Source organism: Erpetoichthys calabaricus, chromosome 3, assembly GCF_900747795.2.
Source record: "Erpetoichthys calabaricus chromosome 3, fErpCal1.3, whole genome shotgun sequence".
Taxonomy (NCBI): domain Eukaryota; kingdom Metazoa; phylum Chordata; class Cladistia; order Polypteriformes; family Polypteridae; genus Erpetoichthys; species Erpetoichthys calabaricus.
The window spans coordinates 227,838,429-227,864,580 of record NC_041396.2 but is presented as its reverse complement, the minus strand read 5'-3'; the positions used below and the strand labels follow the sequence as shown (position 1 = coordinate 227,864,580).

At 36.3% G+C, this 26,152-nt stretch overlaps 1 protein-coding gene across 8 annotated transcripts in view; it reads left to right on the top strand.

Annotated features, from left to right (window-relative positions):
* sash1a (SAM and SH3 domain containing 1a) overlaps window positions 1–26,152 on the top strand; it is a 928,497-nt gene that overhangs the window by 802,711 nt on the left and 99,634 nt on the right. For all 8 annotated transcript variants that reach the window (XM_051924855.1, XM_051924854.1, XM_051924860.1 and 5 more), the window contains exon 2: window positions 19,250–19,378. In XM_051924855.1, the coding sequence (XP_051780815.1) occupies window positions 19,250–19,378 (129 nt within the window). The remainder of the gene's footprint in view (window positions 1–19,249; window positions 19,379–26,152) is intronic.

The window sequence follows — 26,152 nt, the reverse complement described above, 5'->3', positions numbered from 1 at the left end:
CCATCCAGAACTCTAAGGTCCTTGTATCAGTTATTATGTATTCTGTGGACACGTTGGAAGCTTATGGGTGACCGTGCTTTTGCAGCTGTGGCCTTGAAGCTTTGGAATGCTCTTCCTTATGAAATAAGAGCTGCTGCTTCAATTAATAGTTTTTAAGTCACAATTAAAAATATATTTTTATTTGCTGGCATTTGGTTAATAGTAAAGGACTTATTCTTAAGATTTCTATGTGTTAATATTGTTTTTTGCTTTTTAGCGATTTATTTGTATTTATATTTATTAGATTTTAGCTTCTGTGAACTGTGTTTTTACTTGGTACTGTATAGGGTTTTTACTGTAAAGCACTTTGGTCAACCTGTGGTTGTCTTAGATGTGCTATATAAATAAAACTGACTTGACTTGATACGATCTGCTGTACTTTCTACAGCTTGCAGGAAACAAAATCACCAAAGTCACCTACTCAATTGTAGAATAAATTTTAGAAATATGCATCATGATCAACTCAATACAGTGTCACTTGGCAGACTGATTAACAAGACTGTAGGCATGGAATAATTAGCGGCATATGTATATATATGTATTGTGACAGGTGGCCGGGCCCTGACCCGGCTGGGACGCCTCCTTAATGGAAGGATTGAGGGAGCGGACATGCACAGGGCACTGTCTCCTCTGGAGTACTAGATGGCAGCCCACCTGGGTTGCAGCAGTGTCTAGGATTCCCAGGGCTACAGGGGAGTTGTAGTTTGGCACAGCCCTTTTGGGTTACGTGGGTACCACTAGAGGGTACTGCAGGATTGTCACAGCCCTACTCTGTTGGGTTTCCACCACACCTTGGAGCACTTCCAAATAATGCTGATGGGCCACCTGAGCTGCTCTGAGGTGCAGCATAGAAGGGACTGCCTCATTTCACCCAGAGAACCAGGGTTGGGAGGAAGAGGGACGAAGCTTGCAGGAGGAGGAGTGGAGGCAGAAGGAGCAAGAAAGAGAGACAGAAGGTGCTGTGTGTGTTTACCTGTTGGTGCTTAGCTGCGCCATGTTGTGCAGCTAGGGAACGAAGTAAATATTTTCCTGTAGTGGAATAAAAGCCTGTGTTGTGCTTGGAACTCGTATCTGTGTCTAACTGTGTCAGGTTTGGGGAGTTGGTGTGGCCCCTTGTGCCACCAATATATAATATTCATATATATACACACAATTTAATTAGTTTAATTAAGAAATAATAGCTTTCATGTTAAATACATTGATTTAAATTGTACTGAAAGGAAATACCTTTTACAAAGGTGAGGAAATACCACTCATTTGTTATCTGAAGGAGGATGTGATTGTTTCAGTGCTATATCTATCCTTTTAGTATTTTGTTTGTTTATGTAAAGGCATAACTACTGTAGAAATATGGTATTTTTATTTTCCTTATATCCTCTCAAGTATTTGCAATTACTGCCGCCTTAATCTGAATAATCTGGCTCTGTATCTTAATAATGTTTGTCTGGTCGAAACAGGTAGTTTTCAGCCAATTCACTTCAGCTACAGAGATATATACGCAAAGGTGCCAAGCATGGTGAATTGGGGAATCTGAAACCCGTACATAGGAAAGTAATCCTCCTAATTTGTGTTATAGAGAATTAATTATTGAGGACACTATGCACTGTACATGTTTTGAAACTTTTACCTTTGAAACATTAATAATAACCATAAAGAAGGAGTGGTAGCCCTGTTAAGAAAAGACAATTCTCAGATTTCAAAGGCTCTTGTTTCCTCAACCACTAATTCTCATTTTACTTTTGTGTTTTGGGGAAGGTGTGTTTGGTAGACAGGGTGGAGAGGATGACCTTTGAATAGAGGTAAAATGAAAATTGAAATATAGGGAGGAAGAGAAAAAATGAGAAGCTGTGTGAAACATTTTGGGCAGGGCAGTTTACAGTAAGTTGGAGACCCTCTGTTGGCAGGTAGCAAACACAAGGCACTGCTGATGGCCATCTATTGTTTTCTTCCTCTGTTGTCATTAACAGGCATGTTATTTGAGTTTCTCATCTTGGATTATAATTAAGACTAATTTAAACAACCATTCAGTCTCTGTGCTTGAAAGTGTTTTTTTCACATCTTAGACAAATAATCAAAACATTTGCCAGATTCCAATATTTAATTCAGATAAACAGAATACTTGATGACATACAAATGTACACTGAAGAAATTATGTTTGTGTAACTGAAACATATCTTAAGACCATCCTTTATGAAACTGTAACAACATTCAAGCTATGGTATCCAAATTTCACATCCATAGGTGAGACTGCGAATGAAGACTGTCTTGTCAACCCACTGTCTTGTCCAAGGGCTTAAATCTTGCCTAACCACCACCTGATTCACTAGACTGTTTTACAATCAACTATAACGCTCACTGAAGAGTAAGGCCTTTGATGTTTAAATTACACCACTTAGTGTACTTGATTCTCATTCACCTTTAGAATGAAGATGACCATAACTTAAGATTTGGAGGTGCTGGTTCCCTCTCAGTCAAGCCGTATTTACCTGTAATCTTCGGTTTTGTTCATAGATCACAGTAGTATGAGGCCAAGAGAAGGATATTTTCTGCAAATAGCAAAGATGAAAATTTCAGGTCCCGAAATCTGCTGTTGTCAGAATCTGTACTGTGTCTTAATATTCTGTCCAGGAAAAACATGATTAGGAGAGAAAAGATGAGACACACTTTTTTGCTGAAACTTTCCATGAATTTAACTTAATGCGAAAAAAACAAAACTTTTAACTGTGCAAATATAAGGATTTAGTAGCATCCAGTAGCAGTCCTGGGACAGCACAGTTTTCCAGGACCTTCATCAAGAAAGTACAGAAATGCAGTCATAAGCCAGAGTTTGCAGAATGTGTAGATGGGATTTTGAAATTCTTGCAATGGCTCAATTATTCATGACTTTCCTATATAGTACTTTTTAATGATACAAAGAAGGTTGGAATTTGGAACATTTTGAAAAGCTTAACTACTACAAGAAAATAATAGTTGTTTTACCTGAGACATATTGGTTTTATGTGTGATAAAAATATGATACGTGTACAGGGAAAGTGACAGTGTGGTGCTGCAGCTGTAAATATTTGGACCCTATGTCTGACTGTAGTATTAGAGTAATGCAATGATGCAAGAAGACTTTGATTTTTATAGTTGAATGGAATTATTTTCTGGTGATTGTATACTAAATAACAGATAAGTGCGGAGTACAGTAGTTTCCAAAATTCTACAATTGGGGAACTAGCATGTTAAGTTACCAGCTCTAGAGCTAGTTGCTAAGCCATACTATGTATGTTTCCTGAAAAAATGTTATTGATTATGTTAGGCCTTCTTCCTCTAATTTTAGCTGCATTTATGTTTGATGAGCCAACAAGTTCCTTATTAACAGTCTACTGAGTGACAAGGCAGTGCTGAAGAAGTAGAAGGAAGTGTTTGTTATGTAGCTTTAAATTATGGTGGCCATTTTGCCACTTGAGCTCTGCATTTCCTCAGGATACTTTTCTGAAGCGGGGTAGGCTGTTTTCAACACCTGTTAAACTTTTCAAGGCTCCTAAACAACAGCAAAGATTTATATATTTCTTTTTGGGTGTATATTCAGAAAGGAGTATATATTATAAATATACTGTAAGTGTGTGTGTGTATATACAGTATACTGCATAATAATATAGTGTGTGTGTGAGAGAGAGAGACAAGGTAACTCATCAAAATGTTTTGTTTTTTTTTGTTAGGAGAAGGTAAGTAGTTTTACTCGAGTCTTGTTGCATTTTGATTTTAAGAAATCATAAAAGACCATATTTCTGAGCAGACATACTGTTCAAGCAAATTAGTATTGCTGAGGAAACAGTTGATATAAAATTGATTAACCATGTTTTGCAGCAATTTTTAAAATTACAAAGTTATGTGGAGCCATGTACCTGTTGTGACGCCAGCCTGTGACAGGGCGCACACGTGTAAAAATGTAGGCTAGTTAACACTGTGTCAATTTAGGAGTATCTTTTAAAGTACGCTTATCTCTTTATAATGTGGATAGGATGCTGAGATGACGCACAAGATTGGTTGGGGAATGTGCTAAGAAAATATTTGAACCAAGGTTCATGTAGTTGTACTGCAGCAGTGCCAATCATGTGAAACAGGATTTTTTTTTAAAACAGTGTAAGGGAGGGTAATATAAAAAAGTTAAACGAGTAGGTAATTAAAAAAATGCATAGCATTACAGGGTCTTCAAAACTATGTCCTCAAAAAATGTATCTTTCTGCTTGTTAAAAAGAATCGTAGTCTGTATTCAGAGAGAAAAAGTAATTAAATTGCGCAGATATTACTGCATTATTATTATCTTAAGTTGCACATCTTCTGCAACTAAGTAGCCTTTGCTGTATGTGTTTAGTTAACTGTTTTTTTTCTTAAAATGCTTTAAAAGTAATGATTAGTCTTAGTATTGTGTTAGTAATGTTTTGTTTCATTGTCTTCTATATTTGAATAGTTTTGATGTTTCTGTCCATCCATCCATCCATTTTCCAACCCGCTGAATCCGAACACAGGGTCACAGGGGTCTGCTGGAGCCAATCCCAGCCAACACAGGGCACAATGCAGGGAACCAATCCTGGGCAGGGTGCCAACCCACCGCAGGACACACACAAACACACACGCACACTAGGGCCAATTTAGAATCACCAATCCACCTAACCTGCATGTCTTTGGACTGTGGGAGGATACCGGAGAGCCCGGAGGAAATCCACGCAGACATGGGGAGAACATGCAAACTCCACGTAGGGAGGACCCGGGAAGCGAACCCGGGTCTCCTAACTGCGAGGCAGCAGCGCTACCACTGCGCCACCGTGCCGCCCTTTGATGTAGTTTCTTGTTGCAAAAAAAATATTTAGCAAATGGTAGTAGTCTATGTAGGTTCTTGCAGATTTGTATAAAAGATTACTAATCTGCAAGTGCAGTTTGTCCGTAATGGCTTTGACTGATGAAAAAATAAGGTGTTCTGAAAATTATAACTGCTTACTCTATAGCAGACTTTACTGTGCATAAGCAAAAGTATACCTTGACATTAGATATGTTATTTAGATAGATAGATACTTTATTAATCCCAAGGGGAAATTCACATTTAGTCTGTGTTTATTAGTAGTATTCCAAACTGTACACTTCTGGTAGCTGTTATTTCACACTGCTTAACTTAGTATAAAAATATATTTTTGAACACCTTTTTCCTTCTTCCTTCCAAAGTATAGAACTTTTTGTAGAGTGCCAAAACAGCAAAAAGGAAATCTATTTGGAGTTTTTTTGCTTATGTATTCACCCTTTTTACTTTAACTTTTATTTTCTGGTCCTGCTAAATCTCTCCACCCTGTCACTTTTATTGGCAGGTTAATTTGTTTCACTAGGAAACTTTCTTATTGTAGAACCCCAAATTATTCTATATTCCTGTTCATAATGTTCATCATTTGAGTTTTGCCTAAAATTAGACAAAAAAAAAAAAGGGGTTTTTTGGTGTCTCTTAACCTGTCAGATTGTGGATTTTATAGAAGCCAGTGATACTGTTTCTGGCATTCTATCAAGTGCTTCAGACACTGTACTTCTGTAAAAAGTTCTATATATGGTATCCTATATATATATACAGTGGTGTGAAAAACTATTTGCCCCCTTCCTGATTTCTTATTCTTTTGCATGTTTGTCACACAAAATGTTTCTGATCATCAAACATATTTAACCATTAGTCAAATATAACACAAGTAAACACAAAATGCAGTTTTTAAATGATGGTTTTTATTATTTAGGGAGAAAAAAAATCCAAACCTACATGGCCCTGTGTGAAAAAGTAATTGCCCCCTTGTTAAAAAAATAACCTAACTGTGGTGTATCACACCTGAGTTCAATTTCCGTAGCCACCCCCAGGCCTGATTACTGCCACACCTGTTTCAATCAAGAAATCACTTAAATAGGAGCTGCCTGACACAGAGAAGTAGACCAAAAGCACCTCAAAGCTAGACATCATGCCAAGATCCAAAGAAATTCAGGAACAAATGAGAACAGAAGTAACTGAGATCTATCAGTCTGGTAAAGGTTATAAAGCCATTTCTAAAGCTTTGGGACTCCAGCGAACCACAGTGAGAGCCATTATCCACAAATGGCAAAAACATGGAACAGTGGTGAACCTTCCCAGGAGTGGCCGGCCGACCAAAATTACCCCAAGAGCACAGAGACGACTCATCCGAGAGGTCACAAAAGACCCCAGGACAACGTCTAAAGAACTGCAGGCCTCACTTGCCTCAATTAAGGTCAGTGTTCACGACTCCACCATAAGAAAGAGACTGGACAAAAACGGCCTGCATGGCAGATTTCCAAGACGCAAACCACTGTTAAGCAAAAAGAACATTAGGGCTCGTCTCAATTTTGCTAAGAAACATCTCAATAATTGCCAAGACTTTTGGGAAAATACCTTGTGGACTGATGAGTCAAAAGTTGAACTTTTTGGAAGGCAAATGTCCCGTTACATCTGGCGTAAAAGGAACACAGCATTTCAGAAAAAGAACATCATACCAACAGTAAAATATGGTGGTGGTAGTGTGATGGTCTGGGGTTGTTTTGCTGCTTCAGGACCTGGAAGGCTTGCTGTGATAGATGGAACCATGAATTCTACTGTCTACCAAAAAATCCTGAAGGAGAATGTCCGGCCATCTGTTCGTCAACTCAAGCTGAAGCGATCTTGGGTGCTGCAACAGGACAATGACCCAAAACACACCAGCAAATCCACCTCTGAATGGCTGAAGAAAAACAAAATGAAGACTTTGGAGTGGCCTAGTCAAAGTCCTGACCTGAATCCAATTGAGATGCTATGGCATGACCTTAAAAAGGCGGTTCATGCTAGAAAACCCTCAAATAAAGCTGAATTACAACAATTTTGCAAAGATGAGTGGGCCAAAATTCCTCCAGAGCGCTGTGAAAGACTCATTGCAAGTTATCGCAAACGCTTGATTGCAGTTATTGCTGCTAAGGGTGGCCCAACCAGTTATTAGGTTCAGGGGGCAATTACTTTTTTCACACAGGGCCATGTAGGTTTGGATTTTTTTTTCTCCCTAAATAATAAAAACCACCATTTACAAACTGCATTTTGTGTTTACTTGTGTTATATTTGACTAATGGTTAAATGTGTTTGATGATCAGAAACATTTTGTGTGACAAACATGCAAAAGAATAAGAAATCAGGAAGGGGGCAAATAGTTTTTCACACCACTGTGTATATATATATATATATATATATATAGTATCTAGAATGATCTACAGAAACTTACTATATCAGACATATTGTTACTCAGATGATCCTGCAACTTATTTCCTTCCATGTACAAAATTAAAACAAAATTACTTTTTTGCTTTCTCATTGATAACATTATGCCTATTACTATTATTCGAATGATCTTTCTGTTGTGCTTCTTTTATACACTTAATCAATAGCTATTTTGAAACGGAATGCATCCTTGGGCCTCTCATCCTATATCCTTTGCATTGTTTGAAATTAGCAAATTTGTGTCTTGAATCTGTTTTACCTGTATATCTTTGTCTACCTTGATGCATGGTTTACTTTCCTCCTTTCTTTTTTCTTTATTTTTTTTTTTTTACTTTTTCTGTAAATCTCGACTATATTTTCTGTGCACTGATTTTTCATGCAGTGTGACTACATTGTTTAGTATAGTGATGAGACTTTAGTCATTTGTAGCATTTCATTCTTTAGTATTTTCTTGCAAAGAAAATAATTTCTGTGCTTATTTATCTTGTGTCACTGCTTCTTCATTTTTCGTAATCATGTTTTTTATGAGTATATTAAAAAAAAAAAGTGAATTTTTTTTTTTTTTATTTCATACTGACTAACTTTTAAGTCCCAACCAGTGCCTTCTGTTCAGTGTAACTTAATTTATGTTATCTTCTTGTACTTTCAGAGTATGAGGTAAATTGACTTTATTTGATAATTTTTTAATTTATTTTGGTAAGAGCGACTTTCTGATCTGAGAACCGTTCCGATATGTGTTATAGGTTTACCATAACATATTTTATTCAAACTTACTGTAGTGGAACCATTGGCAGTTTAAGTGTCTTGTCTTGCACTCCGGGTCCATATAAAGGAATGACTTTTGGGGAGTGAACTAGAAACCTTGTAGTTTACAATTAATCAGCTTCTGAATTTAAAAGCATCATTGCAGTTTTCAGTTCCTTCATAGTATTTTTCTGAATCTACATTGGTCTCACCAAGCTTTAATTTGAATACATTGATTGTTTTTCTTTTTTTTTTTTTTTCTTTTCAGTAAGGTCTTTCAACTCAATGTATGCACCAGTGATCAGTGATATTTATAAACAGAGTTAGATTTCATTTCTCAGAGGTAAAGATAAACAAAAGAGTATTTAATGCATTTAGCTGCCCAAATGTGCTGCAAAGATTCATCTGCTTTATTTGAAAAAGTGGGAAACTTTAGCTGCCTGACTGCCAATAATTACTGTGTCGTATTTTTTACAGAATAATTTTCTATAGTGTCTTGGGTGGCTCGAGAAATGGGAAAAGTGCAAACTGGTAAGCCTATGATGAGTCTTAGATGGTAAAAGATTTTTTTTATTTTTTTACATTTTTTTATAATATAAGTTCTACTACTATAAGTCTTATTTTCTGTTCAACTTCAAGCTTCTTTATGGATAGTAAGCAATTGACAGAGTGTCACAACAATTTCAGATTTCAACCACCAAGATTTTTAATCGCTCTTAAGGAAATATGTTTTTCAGGATTAAAATTTGTGAACAATTCTTTGTAAACAAATATTTACTTGGTTTTTCAGTCTTTCTTTTACATAGGGGCCGATTTTTAATTTTGTTTCTGTGTAACTCAATGGTGCTGGCCTCAAGAAGCAGGATTTCCTTCCCCCCCGCCATCCTCTCCCCCTTTGTAATATACTATTCTCTTGTGTGTTGTTACACATTATGGCTAATTTCCTCTGTTTCTGTTTTCTGAAGCATAGCAAATGGTGGCCAGGACCTTTATTTCACACTGTTGCTGGAGGCACAAACCTCATGACGAGAATTGTTTTATTGAATTTTTATCTTCTGACTGAACACAATAGTAGTCATCATTTAGCTCATGGCATCCATGAATCTGTCTGTTTTCTCCACTCTACTGTAAGGATTATCTCTTTGGCCAGTCGATTTAAAGTGTATAGGCCCTGAAGGTATTTGACTACATAAGTACATTTATTATTTTCCCAACAGATTATTGGAATTCTTTTAATAGTTCACTGGCCTTCCATTCATAACTGTCAAGCCTCTTTTAAGCCAGTAGGAAGTTGCTTTATGCCCTTCTGTCCCTGGAAGAGAAGTGTTTCTTAGCCACTTCCTTTTGGATATGTTACACCCATTTTATTTAGGGACAGATATGCAGAATTTGGAGGTGGCATCGCACCATTTTTGAAATATGTTTAACAACTGGCTCTGTTGAAGAAATTAGCTGTCATCTTGCTTATATTTTATGTTCAAGGGCTGTCTTCCTTTGTTGCATAATACGCCCACTATAAGCCATATGCATTGGCAAAAAAAATTAACTGCTTGCTAATTGTTTCTTTAATAGCACATACGAAAACAAATATCCACTTAGTGGAGATGTTATTTTGTACACTTGCATAGTACCAGGCAGGACACCCTTTTCCCTCTAGGACAGCATGTATTCTTGAAGACTTGGATTCAAAATGGTGCTAGAAACATTTCTTAGAGATTTTGGCCTATGCTGATTCAATAGTATCACTCGGTCCCTGCAGATATTTTGCCATCCCACATTTTTGATAAGGTGCATTATTTCATTATTTGATAAAGGGTAAACTATTGTCATAAAGGTATGAACATGGTCAGAAGTAATGCTTAGTTGCACTGTGACATTCAGATGATGCCAAGTTTGTATTTACTGACTTAATGTTTGAAGAAAGCATTCTCTACATCATTAAATTGTATTCATCAGTTTGTATCATTGGCATAAGGCATAATGGAATCTTGTTCTTTATGTCATATTCTGGCTCTTCTATCTCTTATTCACAAATATATATACTGTAATAGGTAATATATAGAGTTGCAGCAATATGATTGGTTGTTTGTAGAAACAGGATATTTTCCATTAACAAGCCAGTGAATCTAGTGAAGTGACCAATGAGTGTATACTAGATATTGAGTACATTCCATACATTTTCAGTAAATCTATGTATTTATGCATACATCACACAATCAAAAATCACTAAAGCTGGACAGTCCAAACTTTTCTTGGAATTCCTAGGTAAAAAAAAAGCAACAAGATTATCTGTCTTGATTTACATTAACATTGATGAAGTTTGTTGACATTAAATTGGCCTTTTTCATAATATTAGGAGTTTTTTTTAATCTTCAGTAAGGTTTCATATATCTTCACTTTCCATTTTCTTTTATTTGTTAAAAAAAAGTTCACTAGGAAATATCGATCTACAATGTGAACTTTAGTAGTCGGCAAAAAAGAACCAAAACCTAACATCCTAAAATATAGTAGATAATACTCACTTTGAAATGCATATCATGGCTATTTAATACACACATGCCATATATATATAGTATGTATGTATGTGTGCATATATATATATATATATATATATATATATATATATATATATATATAATATATAAGGAATTTCAGCTCATCTTCTCTAGCAAAACATGCTCACATATATAATACTCTCACTAACTACCTGTACTGTATCTGCTTCTCTCCCCTTTGTCTGACCCTATACTGAATTCTCATATGATTCTCAAAAAATCTTGTCCCACTATCAGCTGATAAGTGATCTAGTCCCCCAAGTGTATCATGCAATTATGTGGGAGGAATTGAACAAAAAGTTGTATGTATGCATTTAATCCTACATATGCAGAGGCCAAAATTTAATCAGCCAAGTTTAGGGTCATATAGAGCCAGTAATTATTGCAACAGCACTTGGTGTAAGACAAGAAGCATCCACTGGTGCTTTGCAAGGCTCAGTCACACAGCCAATCAAACATAGTACGCTGCATGCAATCTAGTAACAGAAACCTATAAGTGAAGTATCTGTTTAGGTTTAATCTAGTTATTGGTTATAGGTATTTTGAAATGGTGTGATCTAGTGGCAAAGCCACAAAAGGTCATACCACAAATCTTCAGGAGCTTGCATTGAGGATGGGGAAATGGGGTTGATGTTATTTACTTCACAGCAATTGAAGGACTAAGCCTATTTTCATAATTCCCTACAAATATGCTTTTGTTCTACTGTGCCTAAAGTTAGAACTAGCTTAAGTAAAAAAATCAATTAATAACTGATAGGGGTTTATTCCTGCCTTGCGCCCTGTGTTGACTGGGATTGGCTCCAGCAGACCCCCGTGACCCTATGTTAGGATATAGCGGGTTGGATAATGGATAGATGGATGGATGGAGGCATAAAATAAGAAGCACTAAAAAGTAGGGCTGGGTATTAGCACTGATGTCTGGATTTGATCTTGATTTTGATTCACAATGTCCTGATTTGATTACGGTTGATATCGATATTACCTTAATTGGAACAACAGCCAGCCACTTCAGCAGCTCTTCATATAAGCAGTGTGGTTGCTCCTGGTGTGACTGGCAAGCAGCGTTCTTGACTGGGCACCTGTGGCAGCTGTGTTGCAGACATTTTTTATGTAGTGACATGTGATTGTCACATACTGCTACCCTGGATGTCTAATTGTCACAAGTTAGGGCTGTTCTCTCTACTGGCCTGAGAGATGTGGTGAATCTTTGCTTACAATCTTCATATAGCCTAGGTACAATAATTTCACTCATTTGTTTTCTGGTTGGTATAGTATGCAAAACCTGTATCATTTGCTATATGCCCTCGTTTTCAACAACAGTGTAGGGTTTTATATCTGTACTGATAAAAACTGCTATAGATTGTGTTTTTTTTTTTTTTTGAGCACAAGGCAAATTAAATGGAAGCTTGGAGCTAAACAATGTCTCCAGTGTAGATTGTTTAGACTATTCATCGATTGAGATAACATTTCTGGGTGATATCACGATAAATTACTTCTTAAATTTGTTGTATTACAATAATACTTAACTTCTGAGTTGCACGGCTTACATAAGGCTTTGCTTTTATGCAGTTGTTCTTTACCGACGCACTGTTTGAATCCATAGTCATTCCATACATCTGATGTCAAACTCAGTCGAGGATTATACCCCATTTTATGTGAGATAGTAAAGTCCTTTTTTTCCGTAGAAAGCCTTAACCAGGTGCATTAGTGATATCCACTGGATTAAACTCCAAAAATGAAGATAAGCAAATATCTTAATATAGTAATAGAGAATGGTAAAGATTTATGAGATCGTTCTTGAGACTTTAAGAATCAATATTGAATCGGGTAAACAAAAATTTTTACCCTAGCCTATTATAAAGTAACATTTCTCTATACTGGTCTCTTGTGGCCATTTGCTTTTTTGTGTCTGGATAGGTTTTTAGTAAAAGAAAGAGCATCATTCAAATAAACAGTGTGTGATATTTGCCCGGACACCATCAGACTGACACTGCATCTTTATAAAAGCCATGCTTTATTTACTCAGTTCTCCACACAACATAACTCAGTCCCGCACAGCAACAATGTGCCTTCAGCCCCAGTCACCTTTTTCCTGGGCCACCTGTCTCCTCTCTCCAGGAGCTTCGTCCTGCTCCCGACTCCAGCTCAATGACAGGAGGGAGGCAGCCCCATTTATACTCACCCGGATGAGCTCCAGGTGCTCTACCTGACGTCACGTCCTGGTGTGGCAGAAGCATCAGGAGAGCACCCGGAAGCACTCCGGGTGACCCTGGAAGGATCATCCTCCATGGGTGTGGCGGAAGTAAATAAGTCCCGGGCTCCATGAGGCTCGGGGCGCCCACTGGCGGTGACCAGAGGCCCCAACGGTCTTGAGCCTCCCTGCTCCCCTTCCGTGGGCCTCTTCTACTCCAGGGCGGTTGCCCCCTCGTGGCCCGGAGGATAAATATGCCATGACCCAGTCCTTCCAGGTGTCCCGGCTGGGTCTGACCCCCAGCCGCATACCACAAGTGTAAATAAACTGATGTGCTTAAGCAATTGGCTGATTAAATAGTCAGAAAATCAGTAATAGAAGTATACTAATTTGCATATTAGTAATAGGCTAATTAGTATTGTGAAGTGGTTTAAAATAAAAAAAATACTGTTTTCTGTTTAGTGTTTATTCAGTTGTTTCTGTTACACATAACTGTTCGGTAAATTTAATGGAATAATGTATTATGTCTAGACAGCAGTTTATTAGAACTGTTTTTGTTAGAAAGTAATCAGATATTTATGCTTCGGTGAAAAATATTAATACAGTATGTTTGAAGGAAATATATTTCGATAAAAATGTCTTCAGTTTCCATTATAAATTTTAATTGTGCGATTAAATGAGATTACATTTTTTAATTCACCAGCAGCCCTAAGGTGTTTGTGTGTATAATGTATACATTGCATAGCAGGTGGCAAGCTATAGTATAGCAGAATGTTGAGCTGCTGTGTAGTACACCACAGTGCCACATTAGAATGGTAGGAGATTTGCAACATGAGTTGTCACTGGTGCAACAAGTGTCAGTGTTGTGTTGTCCAAGATTGTAGATACAAGGATATATTTGATTTGTATGTGTTTCTAAGCTCTTTGGTGTTCAAAATTTAGGTTCTGTTTTTTAGATTGAACTCTCTTTCAGTTTCCCTTGTGGCTTGCCATTTCTTCATCCTCTGGCAGAACAATTGTCCTACATCCCGGCTTGTAGGAATTTATTTTGGCGCTACAACTAGCATATCAACACAACTCAAACAGCTTGATAACTTTTCATAGGAGCTTTGCTCCCATACATTTCTACTTTCTTAGTCACCAGTTTGCTTTTGGTATCCCTTCAAAACCACATACTTGAAGCCATCAAATGATCTTTTTACTGCATATGGAACAGATTTAAGGCCCTTTCTGTCCTGTTCTGATGCAGAAATACCCTGTCCTGCCTCCATTAAATATTGTGACAGACTATACAAGAACTCTAGTTAATCTAACTCTAGCATTATGAACTTGTTTTAGTTAGTTGATGCTTTACGCAGGAAAACTATTTAAAGAGAACTGCAGTAAGCCAAACACAGTGAGGACATCTGCCCTCATCAGAATCCGCTTTACTAAATACCTGTATTTTACTGGATTGACTATTCTTATTATTTGCAAAGTTGTTAACATTCAACAGCCCATAGCTTGACAAATGAGATTTTTCTAGTGCTGGTGTCTTCAAAATGTCAAAGACCTGTTTTGCAACCCTAGCTAAATTCTCCTTCACTTTTTAGGCTTGTACTCTATGGAAATATCTTTCTAGGTTTGTTTGTGAATTGCTGTTGTGGACTCTTTCAAATCTTCTCCACCTTCATTTTTTCTTGTACTAGACTATACCTATATTTTTATTTAATTCTTCTGTAATTATCCTTTTTTTCCATGCACAGTCTCTTGAGATCTACTGTACTGTTTTTTCTTATGAACACTTTATCCTTTACTTGTAACTTGTGGTTGAAATCTGTACCTGGTAGTGTATTTTATAGAGCTACGTTTAAGTAAAGAATTGCTTAAGAAAGATTTCAACCAGCCAACACTGTCATCATTTTTAAACCAGAGCTTCCAGAAAGTGTTGCTTAAAGTTCACCACAGTTTTTCAGAGTTTTTTTGCTTCACCTTGCTCTGAATCAAACATCAGCTTTGAAAGTCTTGTGATCAAAAGTTTGCATACAAGTAACCTTGCAGTGTAGCGTTCATTTACATAAGAGATTTGGAGGCAGTTGGTGGCACACTCCCGTGAAGCTGGTCATGTAATAGGACATGCCTAATGACTCAGTCCCAACTAGTCGGTGACTAGTCTTTAGTTGTACAGGTGGGCACTGTGTGTATGAGAGTTTACAACCAATGAACGGTCATTCAGAAGTACTGTATAAGGAAACAAAGGTGTTTTGAATCACATAAACAGAAGAGAAGCTCATCTGTCTGATGTCTCGTGTTTTACGTACTATAAAAAAAATGGAAAAAGAAAAATGGGTCAAGACAGCATCTGAGCGTGGTGTACATGTTAACCCTATGTACAGCACTGGTTCTGTAAGATAGCACATCAGTGGCTGTCACATAAAGTAGCAAGCACAACTGCGTCGGAAGGTTAGCACTTAGTCATTCAAATTGATATAGTCCTATAAACAAATCATCAATTGCGTTTGGAAAGTTTGATGTACCTCATGACTAGAAGGCATGCAAAGTAACATTAGCTTTTGTGTTTCAGAAGAGTCTTTCTTTCTCTGTGTACTCTCTCCCCTAACACTTGTCCTGTTTTGTTGTTTTTTTGTTGTTGAATCTTGCCATTCTGTGGTTGCACTGTTTTAAGCCATGTCAGTAGACCATTTAGCTATAGTATATCTTAAGTTTTAAGTACTTGTATTTAAGTGATGGATGGAGCAAAAGAATGGAATTCTGGTTTAACACATTATAATATACAACTGCTCACTATAGATGTTCCATTTGGCAAACTCTTGCAGGCCTTTTATTCATTCGTACAATCTTTAAAATGTTGTTTGACAGTAATAGGCAAACTCTTGTGACATCATACTTTATTATTCACATGTTGTGTCTAAACTAATACAATACAATACAGTTTATTTTTGTATAGCCCAAAATCACACGAGAAATGCTGCAATGGGCTTTAACAGGCCCTGCTTCTTGACAGCCCCCCAGCCTTAACTCTCTAAGAAGACAAGGAAAAACACTCTTTTAAAAAAAAATTTAAAAAAAATTTAAAAAAATGGAGCAGAATTTCACAGTAGATGATATCACATAATATGATTTGGATTTGTTTAGAGTCCTGGAGACCTCATCCATCAAGCTGCCTCCCCCATTTGGCCATTCCACGGCTGAAACAGTGCTGGGCCAGCCAATCTGATGAAAGGACCCCTCTTTCCCACGATTCCTGCGATACTCCATCAGGGATGACTTTACCTTAGGCACATTTGAGTACCAAGAACAGAAACAGAATAGGTGAGGGTTAGTATCCAATTATAATTATCATGTTACCTATGTTTTAGTGCTAATGACTAAAAACAGAGATGCAGTATGTACAGTTAATCAGCAGCTCTAGTCAGGATATGCTAAACTGAAGTAGTGAGTCTTCAGCCGGGATTTAAAAGCTGAGACCGAAGGGGCATCTCTTATAGAAGCAGGCAGACCATTCCACAATTTAGGGGCTCTGTAACTAAAAGCTTAACCTCCCACTGTTATTTTATTAATCCTTGGAATCATAAGCAGACCGGCATCTTGAGATCTTAATGTGTGCTCTGGTTTGTAAGTCATGATAAGTTCAGACAAGTAAGCCAGACCTTCGCCATTTAAGGCTTTATATGTTAAAAGGAGGATTTTGAAATCTGCCCTAAACTTAACCGGGAGCCAGTGTAAGGATTTAAGAACTGGAGTTATGTGTTCATATTTTCTTGTTCTTGTAATAATTCTTGCAGCCGCATTTTGTATTAACTGGAGGCTGTATAAAGAACAGTTTGAACATCCAGTGAACACCGCATTTCAGTAGTCAATCCTACTAGAAATAAATGCATGAATTAATTTCTCAGAATACTGTTAGAATACTGTTCACTGGCCTTACCTCCTCCCTTTATACTACTTTAATCCATAATAAGTGAATCTGTATAACAGTGCATTTATATTTACATTTTAAAACATATTTGTAAAACTTTTACTCTGCTTCCATTCTCTTGTCCTTTTTATAATTGTAAATGCTGATGAGACTAAACTGTCCACAGCCAAGGTGAGGAATAAGCAGGTCTTTAAAAAGGATATACATTTACTTAAAACCTTTGTTGTGTCTCCTCTTTCTCCAAGTCTATTGTACAGTAGAATAAATCAACATATTAATTACTGAAAGAATCTTATCTTCTGCTAGGACAAGTTTGATAAAACCTCTTTAATTCTTTTAATTTTCCTTTCCGCAAATGCTGAAGAGGGAGCATTCATCACAGCAGACTGTTACAGAATGATCAAAAGAGTAAAGAAAGTGGTCTGTTTTATAAACAACTGAATTTGCATAGCAGTGCTGAATTAATGCTTACATATCATACTCCAATTGTGTTTTAGCATATAGCACAACCACAGTGAAGAAATAAGTATTTCTCCTTTACATCCTTATTCTTCAATATCTCTTAAATTCAGCTCTTATTCTGTTATGAAAACTGTTTACATGCTAACTAGCAAGTCTTACTAGGTGCATGAAAGAACATTACATCAGCCAGCTTCTTGAACCATCCCCCTGGAGCATTCTGCTTGTTTACTTGACCATTTCAGCAGTCTCCTCATGACATTTCTAAAACAAATGCTTATATATTTCAGTGTGTACTGCAAACCAAAATATTTAACTATTGTAACCTCCAAATTATTCTCTCTCACTTTTCAGATTAGTTAGGCACCTTTAGTCTTCCTTAATACCTCATACACTTCATACCTTAAGTATGTGTGCTTATTCTTATCTAGTCTTATTGTTATTGTTAATGAAAAGGAGAAGAAGCATTGGTTTCATGTTTAGGTGTTGTAATAAAATTGAAGAAATTGGCAATAATGTAGTACCACGGTTTTCAAACTTTTTTGAACAAGTACCACTCCGCGAGGGCCAGTAAACTGAGGTACCACTGTCAATGAATCGTTAATTTACGCCCGTGTTGTTTTGAAGAAAAAGTCACTATAATTACTATAATGACTATAATTATGACGTTAAAGTGATATTAAACTAATTAAGGAAATGCTTGTCCGCGCTAATAAAAGCCGGCTTGGAGTCTTCCATGCATTTACAGTAGTATACTTATACTGTATATGATTATAAGCAACATATTGGCATTCTAGCAACATCGATTCGTGGAAAATAAAGGACCACACGAGTACCACTTGGCATGACTTGAAGTACCACCAGTGGTACGCGTACCACAGTTTGAAAACCGTGGATGTAGTAGACCTTTTTAATATGGATTTTGCAAACATCTTTTATTTGATTTGGACTGCGGGAAGAAAATTCCAAATCCCTAGAAGAAGCCTTTGTGAACATGACAATTCCACACACAAAATATATTAACCTATAATTAAAATGCAGTACAACAGCTATGATAAGGACATTATGCATCCCATGTAATTTTTCCTGTCTCATTTATCCCAGACTGGTCCTTGACAATGTGTGGGTATAAGCCACAAACTTTATCATTGTATATAGAATGTTACCTGGAATTGTTTAAGTAAAGATGAATAATTTTGTTACTAGAAATCCCTAGCGCTTTCCATTGAAATGTATTTCATTTACTTTCATTTACTTGCTTAGCTGCAATTGATTAACACCTTATCCAAGTTTGGTTGTTGAGTTGCATCCATTACTTCCACTTGCTGGAGGAGATTTGAGAATGTTCTATTATATTTACTAAATTTTGCAGACAGTGGCATGTGGTGACTTATGTATTACATATACTGCTGTCATTAAAATCCTTACTTACTCTGCAACACTTGGTAAAGTTCATTGCCAATGTTCTAGTAAAGATTATATAAACGGCCGTGCTGTATCTGTAATTTGTGAATCAGTTTGGATAAATGAATCGGCTAAATAAATTAATATGTCAGCAAGTTTTATTTTTATAGAATTAGATTATATTTTGTTGGTTCTGTCAATATAGTTTTGTATGAATATCTAGTGATTAATATGTCTGCTTAAATTTGAAATATGTAAGAAGGTGAGCAGTTTTGTCAGGTGCCATCTTTGCAAGACTGACATTTTTCAAGGTGTCTGGTCTCCTTCTCTTGTATAAATTATTCACATTCCTTAGTCTACACCTTTTCCCTTTTATTTAAAAACAAAATTACAAGTTAACCCAGTAAAGCCATGACATGACAAGTGTTTTTTTTTTTTTGAGTCAGAAGAAATATATCAATAGGAGTTTCTGGCATAATGAGGTTTTAAAAATAATGTACATGCATAGAAATTTTAGGTTTACATATATTAAACATTGCTTGAAAAATAAGTTTTAAACTGAATTTATATAGTGCTCTAAACAGCACATTAATTTGTTTTGCTATCTTTTACATTCTGTAGAAATCTTTTGAAAGTTTAATGTATTTTTTTTTTCTCTTTTCCCATTCCAGGATGGTTCATTGGGTAACATCGATGATTTGGCCCAACAGTACGCTGACTATTACAACACTTGCTTTAGTGACGTGTGTGAGAGAATGGAGGAGCTTCGCAAGCGAAGGGTATCACAGGAAGTTGAAGAGGTGAGGTGGAATTGATAATGGATACTTCATAGCAGTTAACATGTCTCTCTTGGCACATCTACATTCCATCTAGTGAAAAATGCTTTTTATTCTTTATTTCCATTGGCAGATCGCTTAACCCTAGGTTTTATGTTAATGGGTAGAGTGGCTACAAACACAAAACAACTCTGCCCTTTGTAAACATGATACAGTTCAATAAGGGAAAAGCAGACCTTATTGGAAACACATGTGGTGAACACATGGCTTACGATTATGGTGCCCTATCATGACCTAACATAACTTTATCATTCAACTATGTAAAAAATGCAGAAGTCAGCTCCATTTACATAGTGTGTGTTTGTCATACCTTTTAACCTTATTCTTTATCCTGTTTATCCCAGTCAAAACTTTATACTTCCAGAGCAGCAGCGAGTGTAAGATAGGAAGCAGTCTTGGATAGAACATTTCATTGTAAGGTCTACTGTATCTCTTACAAAACTTTGGGACTTGTTCATGGTGGATTTATACAGAGTTGCCATCTGCCACAATTTATGCTTTTGACGCATAGGTACAATTTCCAGATTACAAATGTTAATATAAGCATTATATTTAAATATGCTATAAAATTTTAAAATAACAAATTAAATCTTTCCAATGTTATGCAATGTATTTTTACTGGTTTTAGGAGCTAGCATAATGGAACAGATGTCATAATTTATGATAATATAGCCTTGCCCAGTGAGATTGCTGTAGAGCATTTTCTGGTAATTTTTATTATACCGGTAATATGTGATATACAGAGAGAGACAATGACATGTAATAAAACAAAATCTTTGGGTGTCCATAGTTATTCTGATTGCATTGCTTTTAGGTATACTAAATACTGTCTGGAAAAGTTGCATATCAGGAAGTTTAATTAAAACTGTCAAAAAAGTTAACAATTATGTGTGCTTTTCTTGATTAATTTTGACAGAATTATTGGTTACATAACTATATATATGAAAAATACTAATACTGCATGTATACCGTGTAATTGACCTTTCATAACGTGTGGTCACTTATTTCATATGCTTTTTGAGAGAGAATTAACAATTCCATTATTATTATAGAAATGCATACCATGGAAAAACCTGCCATTTATGTTTTAAATTATGAGATCAAATTTATGAAAATAAATTAGATCTTTGTGTGGTTTATTAGCCTTATACTTTAAAAGAAAAGAAAAATTTGTTAACACAATTTGCAACCCTGAATAATTGAATTTAGGGTCACAGGAAGCCACAGTTTAACATCATAAAATTGGGCATAAGGCTAGAGCTAGGGTTCAATTACAGTAATATTCATGTCTACACATGGAACAAATCAAAATTACTAGGAGAAAAACTCACTCATACATGGAAAGAATGTGAAATTACCACCAAGAGAGTGAGTGGTCATGGGGTGCTCAATCTGTGAATTCTAACCATTGTTCTGTCAGTCAGTTATTATCCAACCCGCTATATCCTAACACAGGGTCACGGGGGGTCTGCTGGAGCCAATCCCAGCCAGCACAGGGCGCAAGGCAGGAACAAATCCTGGGCAGTGCGCCAGCCCACCGCAGGACACACACACACACACCAAGCACACACTAGGGACAATTTAGGATGGCCATTGCACCTAACCTGCATGTCTTTGGACTGTGGGAGGAAACTGGAGTACCTGGAGGAAACCCAAGCAGACACGGGGAGCACATGCAAACTCCACGCAGGGAGGACCCAGGAAGCGAATCTGGGTTTCCTAACTGCGAGGCAACAGCGCTACCACTGCGCCACCGTGTTGTCCCAAAATATATTTTTTGTAACATTAATTTTCCTAGACTGTTTGTGCTCCCTCAAATGATTAAGAACCTTCTTTTAATTCTCAACTGGGCCTTTGTCAGCATAAAATTAGCTTAGTCTATACTTATCCATTTTCCTTGTGAATACAGGTTTCTTTTCACATCTTGATGTAGTGAATGTTAGGTTCGTTGTTCCACTGTAATTGAGTGTGAGTGTGTGTTATGACTGTAATAGGCTATTTTCACTCTATTTTTCGTTATATCAGATTTAATATCTAATCATATTATAAAAAATGTATGTTATTTAAATTAATGAAAGGTTAGGAAACTGGAGTCACAGACCTATAGTGAATTGAGGCTTGGGTAAAGTTATTCTTAAGAAATGTTGTTCCATGCATAATTACATTGTTTTCTAATGGACCTTAGGTTATGTAGTTAATATATTTAAGTATAGTGTCCTCAGTATTATCAAGGTTAGGTATGAATTCATATTTAGTCATCTTACTATAAATTCATAAGGATAATAATATGTGTTGGGCAGTTTGTTTGAAATGATGACAAGACTAAACCATTTAATTTTGTTTTGGGGTCCCATGATAATCCAGATGGAGATTTAATTTCAAATAACATAGTGTCTTAATTTTGAGCACTCTGGCCCAGAAAATCTAGGCATCTGTATGTACAGGCAGAAAGCCAGGAAACAAAGAATCATCAGTGGTGAACAAGGCTACCTTGTACCCACTCAGCTTTTTAAAGTAATCCAAAATCACACAGAGTAAAAACTGTTCTCCTTTTCAAATAGCTCTGCATCCTTCAATATACAATTTGGGTGAAAAAATAAGCATTTATAAATAATGCTGTGCTTTGCAGTGTCATAAAATGTCACATGTCAAGTGTTAAAGTTTGTGTCAAAATTATTTGGCTTTTTATTTTAAAGGCAGAACAGAAAAAGTAGGCCATCACAAATACAGTGCTTGATAAAGAGTTGAAGCCAACAGTTACGTTTGGAGCCTTGTATTTTAAATATCATCCTGTGTTATTCTGATGTGACTTGATCACAGTGTCAGGATTCTTTTTCAGTATAGTCATATGAAAAAGTTTGGGAACCCCTTTCAGCATAATAATTTTCTCTACTTTCAACAAAAATGATAACAGTGGTATGTCTTTCATTTCCAAGGAACATCTGAGTACTGGGGTGTTTTCCAAACAAAGATTTTTAGTGAAGCAGTATTTAGTTGAATGAAATTAAATCAAATGTGAAAAACTGGCTATGCAAAAATTTGGGTCCCCTTATAATTTTGCTGATTTGAATGCATGTAACTGCTCAATACTGATTACTTGCAACACCAAATTGGTTGGATTAGCTCGTTAAGCCTTGGACTTCATAGACAGGTATGTCCAGTCATGAGAAAAGATATTTAAGGTGGTCAATTGCAAGTTGTGCTTCCCTTTGACTCTCCTCTGAAGAGTGACAGCATGGGATCCTCAAAGCAACTCTCAAAAAATCTGAAAACAAAGATTGTTCAGTATCATGGTTTAGGGGAAGGCTACAAAAAGCTATCTCAGAGGTTTAAACTGTCAGTTTCAACTGTAAGGAATGTAATCAGGAAATGGAAGGCCACAGGCACAGTTGCTGTTAAACCCAGCAGGTCTGGCAGGCCAAGAAAAATACAGGAGCGGCATATGCGCAGGATTGTGAGAATGGTTACAGACAACCCACAGATCACCTCCAAAGACCTGCAAGAACATCTTGCTGCAGATGGTGTACAGTAATCCCTCACTATATCGCGCTTCGACTTTCGTGGCTTCACTCTATCGCGGATTTTATATGTAATCATATTTAAATATATATCACAGATTTTTTGCTGGTTAGTGGGTTTCTGCGGACAATGGGTCTTTTAATTTCTGGTACATGCTTCCTCAGTTGGTTTGCCCAGTTGATTTCATATGAGGGACGCTATTGGCGGATGGCTGAAAAGCTACCCAATCAGAGCACGTATTACTAAATAAAACTTCTCAAATATATTGTGAGCAGGGGGGCTGTTCGCACCCCTAGAGGATACGGACGCTCGTCTAAAAAATGCTGAAAGACTACCTTCACATTGCTCCCTTCCTTGCTGGGCTTACTTGCGGCTGCTTTGTCACATGATATGCTTCCCACACAGTGCTCGCATACTTAAAAGCCCGAACAGCACCTATCGGTTTTTGATTGTTTGCTTTTCTCTCTCTCCCTCTCTGACATTCTCAGCACTCCTTTGAAGAGGAAGATATGTTTGCATTCTTTTAATTGTGAGACAGAACTGTCATCTCTGTCTTGTCATGGAGCACAGTTTAAACTTTTGAAAAAGAGACAAATGTTTGTTTGCAGTGTTTGAATAAAGTTCCTGTCTCTACAACCTCCTGTGTTTCTGTACAAATCTGTGACCTAAGCATGACAATATAAAAATAACCATATAAACATATTGTTTTTACTTCACGGATTTTCACCTTTCACGGGGGGTTCTGGAAAGCAACCCCTGCAATCAAGGAGGGATCACTGTACATTTCCAGACCCATCCACTTTTTCATATTTTGCTGTGTTGCAGTTTTGTGTTAAAATCATTTTGATTTATTTATCCCCATATCAAGTAACACTTGATACCTAACACTGACAAAACAAAACTGGATTTTAGATTTTTTTTTTTTTAATTAAAAATAAAAGACTGAAATTTCCTGACCTGGTATAGTTGCAATCTGGGCTTGGAAATTTTAAGAAACTTTGCAAGTATTTTTTTTTCATTTGTATTTAATTTTATTTTAACAATGCTGTATTTTAATAATATAGCAGGAATAAATGAAAATGTGACTTGTAAGAATTTGTATTTTTGAATAATTACCATGTATTTTCATATTTATCAATGTATACATGTCACGTTTGTGTTTTTTGTATCAAGTAGTTTAAATACTGGTAAAAAATATAAATAACCAAGTTAAAATGAATTAATGAGACACTAATATGGGTAAACAGTGATTATAATTATGTAGGCAGATCAAGCTTTTGCTTAGAATGGCACAGTGCTTTGCATGTGATTGTACACTGACACTTCCTAATAGTTTGATTATGGCATGTAAGGATTTATTGATTTTGCTGTAGCACCTTGTAACTGAGATGCATCAACTTATAAGAATTTTGTGCATATTGTTTTGAAAGAGTGATCTAAAAAATTAGTAAAAAGTGGAAAAGCTGTCAAGAACAGTAGACTTTCAATATGACCATTTAAGGTCTGTTATTTTTTTGTTCTTACCATTTCTTTTTAATAATGGAGAAACAGTTTGCCAATAATTAATTACTGCAAGGAGATTGTTTTTAAAGGAGTTTTCTTTACCATCTGCTTTTTGCTGAATTAAAGAGAATAACAGGAACCATATAAAGATTGTGAGTTATTTATTGCATAATGTTCTTTTTGGACAGCATCTTCGCATGTTAAGTAGCAGAACTATGGAGATCAATGGTTTCTTTAAAAAGGCACAGTATGTCACATAACTCAGGAGCTTTCAGCAGATGCTCATGTTTATCATTTTAATCCCGATGTTTATTTCTGCCTAGGCTTTGTATACATATATTGAAATGAGAAGTATGTTGCTTTGCATTCAGTTTGAAAGAAGTAATTTTAATTGATGTTGGGACAGGCTCTGGCTCCCCATGGTATAGTCATTTAAAGACCAGTTTCAGAAAATAAATGAATGAATGTTTACATTAACTCAGCTGTATGACATCCACTCTCTGGAAATACTCTACTGCAACAGCTCTTCCTCCATGTGTATAAAGGTTATTTTATCATCAACATTAATATCCAAACGGAATTCTTCATTATACTTAAAATGCCTAACATTTCACTTCCTGTATTTGCTTTATTACAGTTTAACTTTTTTCAAGGATAAGTTTATTAACTAACAGTTATGAATTTGTTATACAGCTAATGTTTGTTTATCTTGAGTGTTATAAAATCAATTACCCAAGTCCATTTCTTTGGTAATGTCCTTTTAGTTACAGATTTAAGAGAATACCAATTTTTTCAGGATGTTTCTTTTCAATAAAGTCAAGTGTTAGGCAAGTGTCATTAAATAGAGCCGCTGCACGATCAGTTGCAATTTTTTCAGGGTGTTTCTTTTCTTTAAAGTTCGAAACTTTTTCCCACATTGCAAACACTTCCTTTATCTCACTTTATGAAGTAACTTCCTCTGCCTCCTCCGCGATACCAATCTCCTGCAGAACCTCCGTATGTTGCCGCGTCTGTAGTTCCGTCAACTCCTCCGTCGTCAGTTCCTTGGAATGTGTGGCGACAAGCTCTTTGATGGCTCGTATTTAGAATTTTAGCTCATAACTCAAGGCAAAAAATCGATCTAGTGACAGCTCGTATCTTAAAAAACTCATACGTTGGGGCACTCATATTTCAAGGTACCTCTGTACAGCTTTAGATATTCTCGGATCAGTGGTCTAACAATCCAAGGATTTTACTTGGAATTATTTGTTGACATATACCAGCATGATCCAAATAGTGAAAGGTTTAGAAAAGGTGCTCGGTATATATTCAAGGTTTTTTTCTGTGTATTTTTATTGTCTGAAAGTGAGTGTATTAGTAAGCAACAGTGACAGAATGCTGCATTCATTAGGTTTATGTCATTTTATTATTTTGCACAGTGAGCCTGCATCACAACAACTCATTTAGGAAATAACATTCTGTTGATTGTAAATTCAAAAATTAGCAGAGCAAATATACAATGCAAGAGTATGAACATAGGTTTTTGTGCATTTTTGCTAAGCTGATGGACATCATACATCCTTCTTCAAGGTTCACCACTGTTTCATAGCTACCCTCTTTCCCTAAAGAAAACAGAATGTTTAAAACAGTTTGTGCACAGTCATGTTAGTCGAAACTGCACTCCACAATTTCCTCCTCATTTTTGAGTTTTTAATTAACTAAGCCTTAGAAATAGTT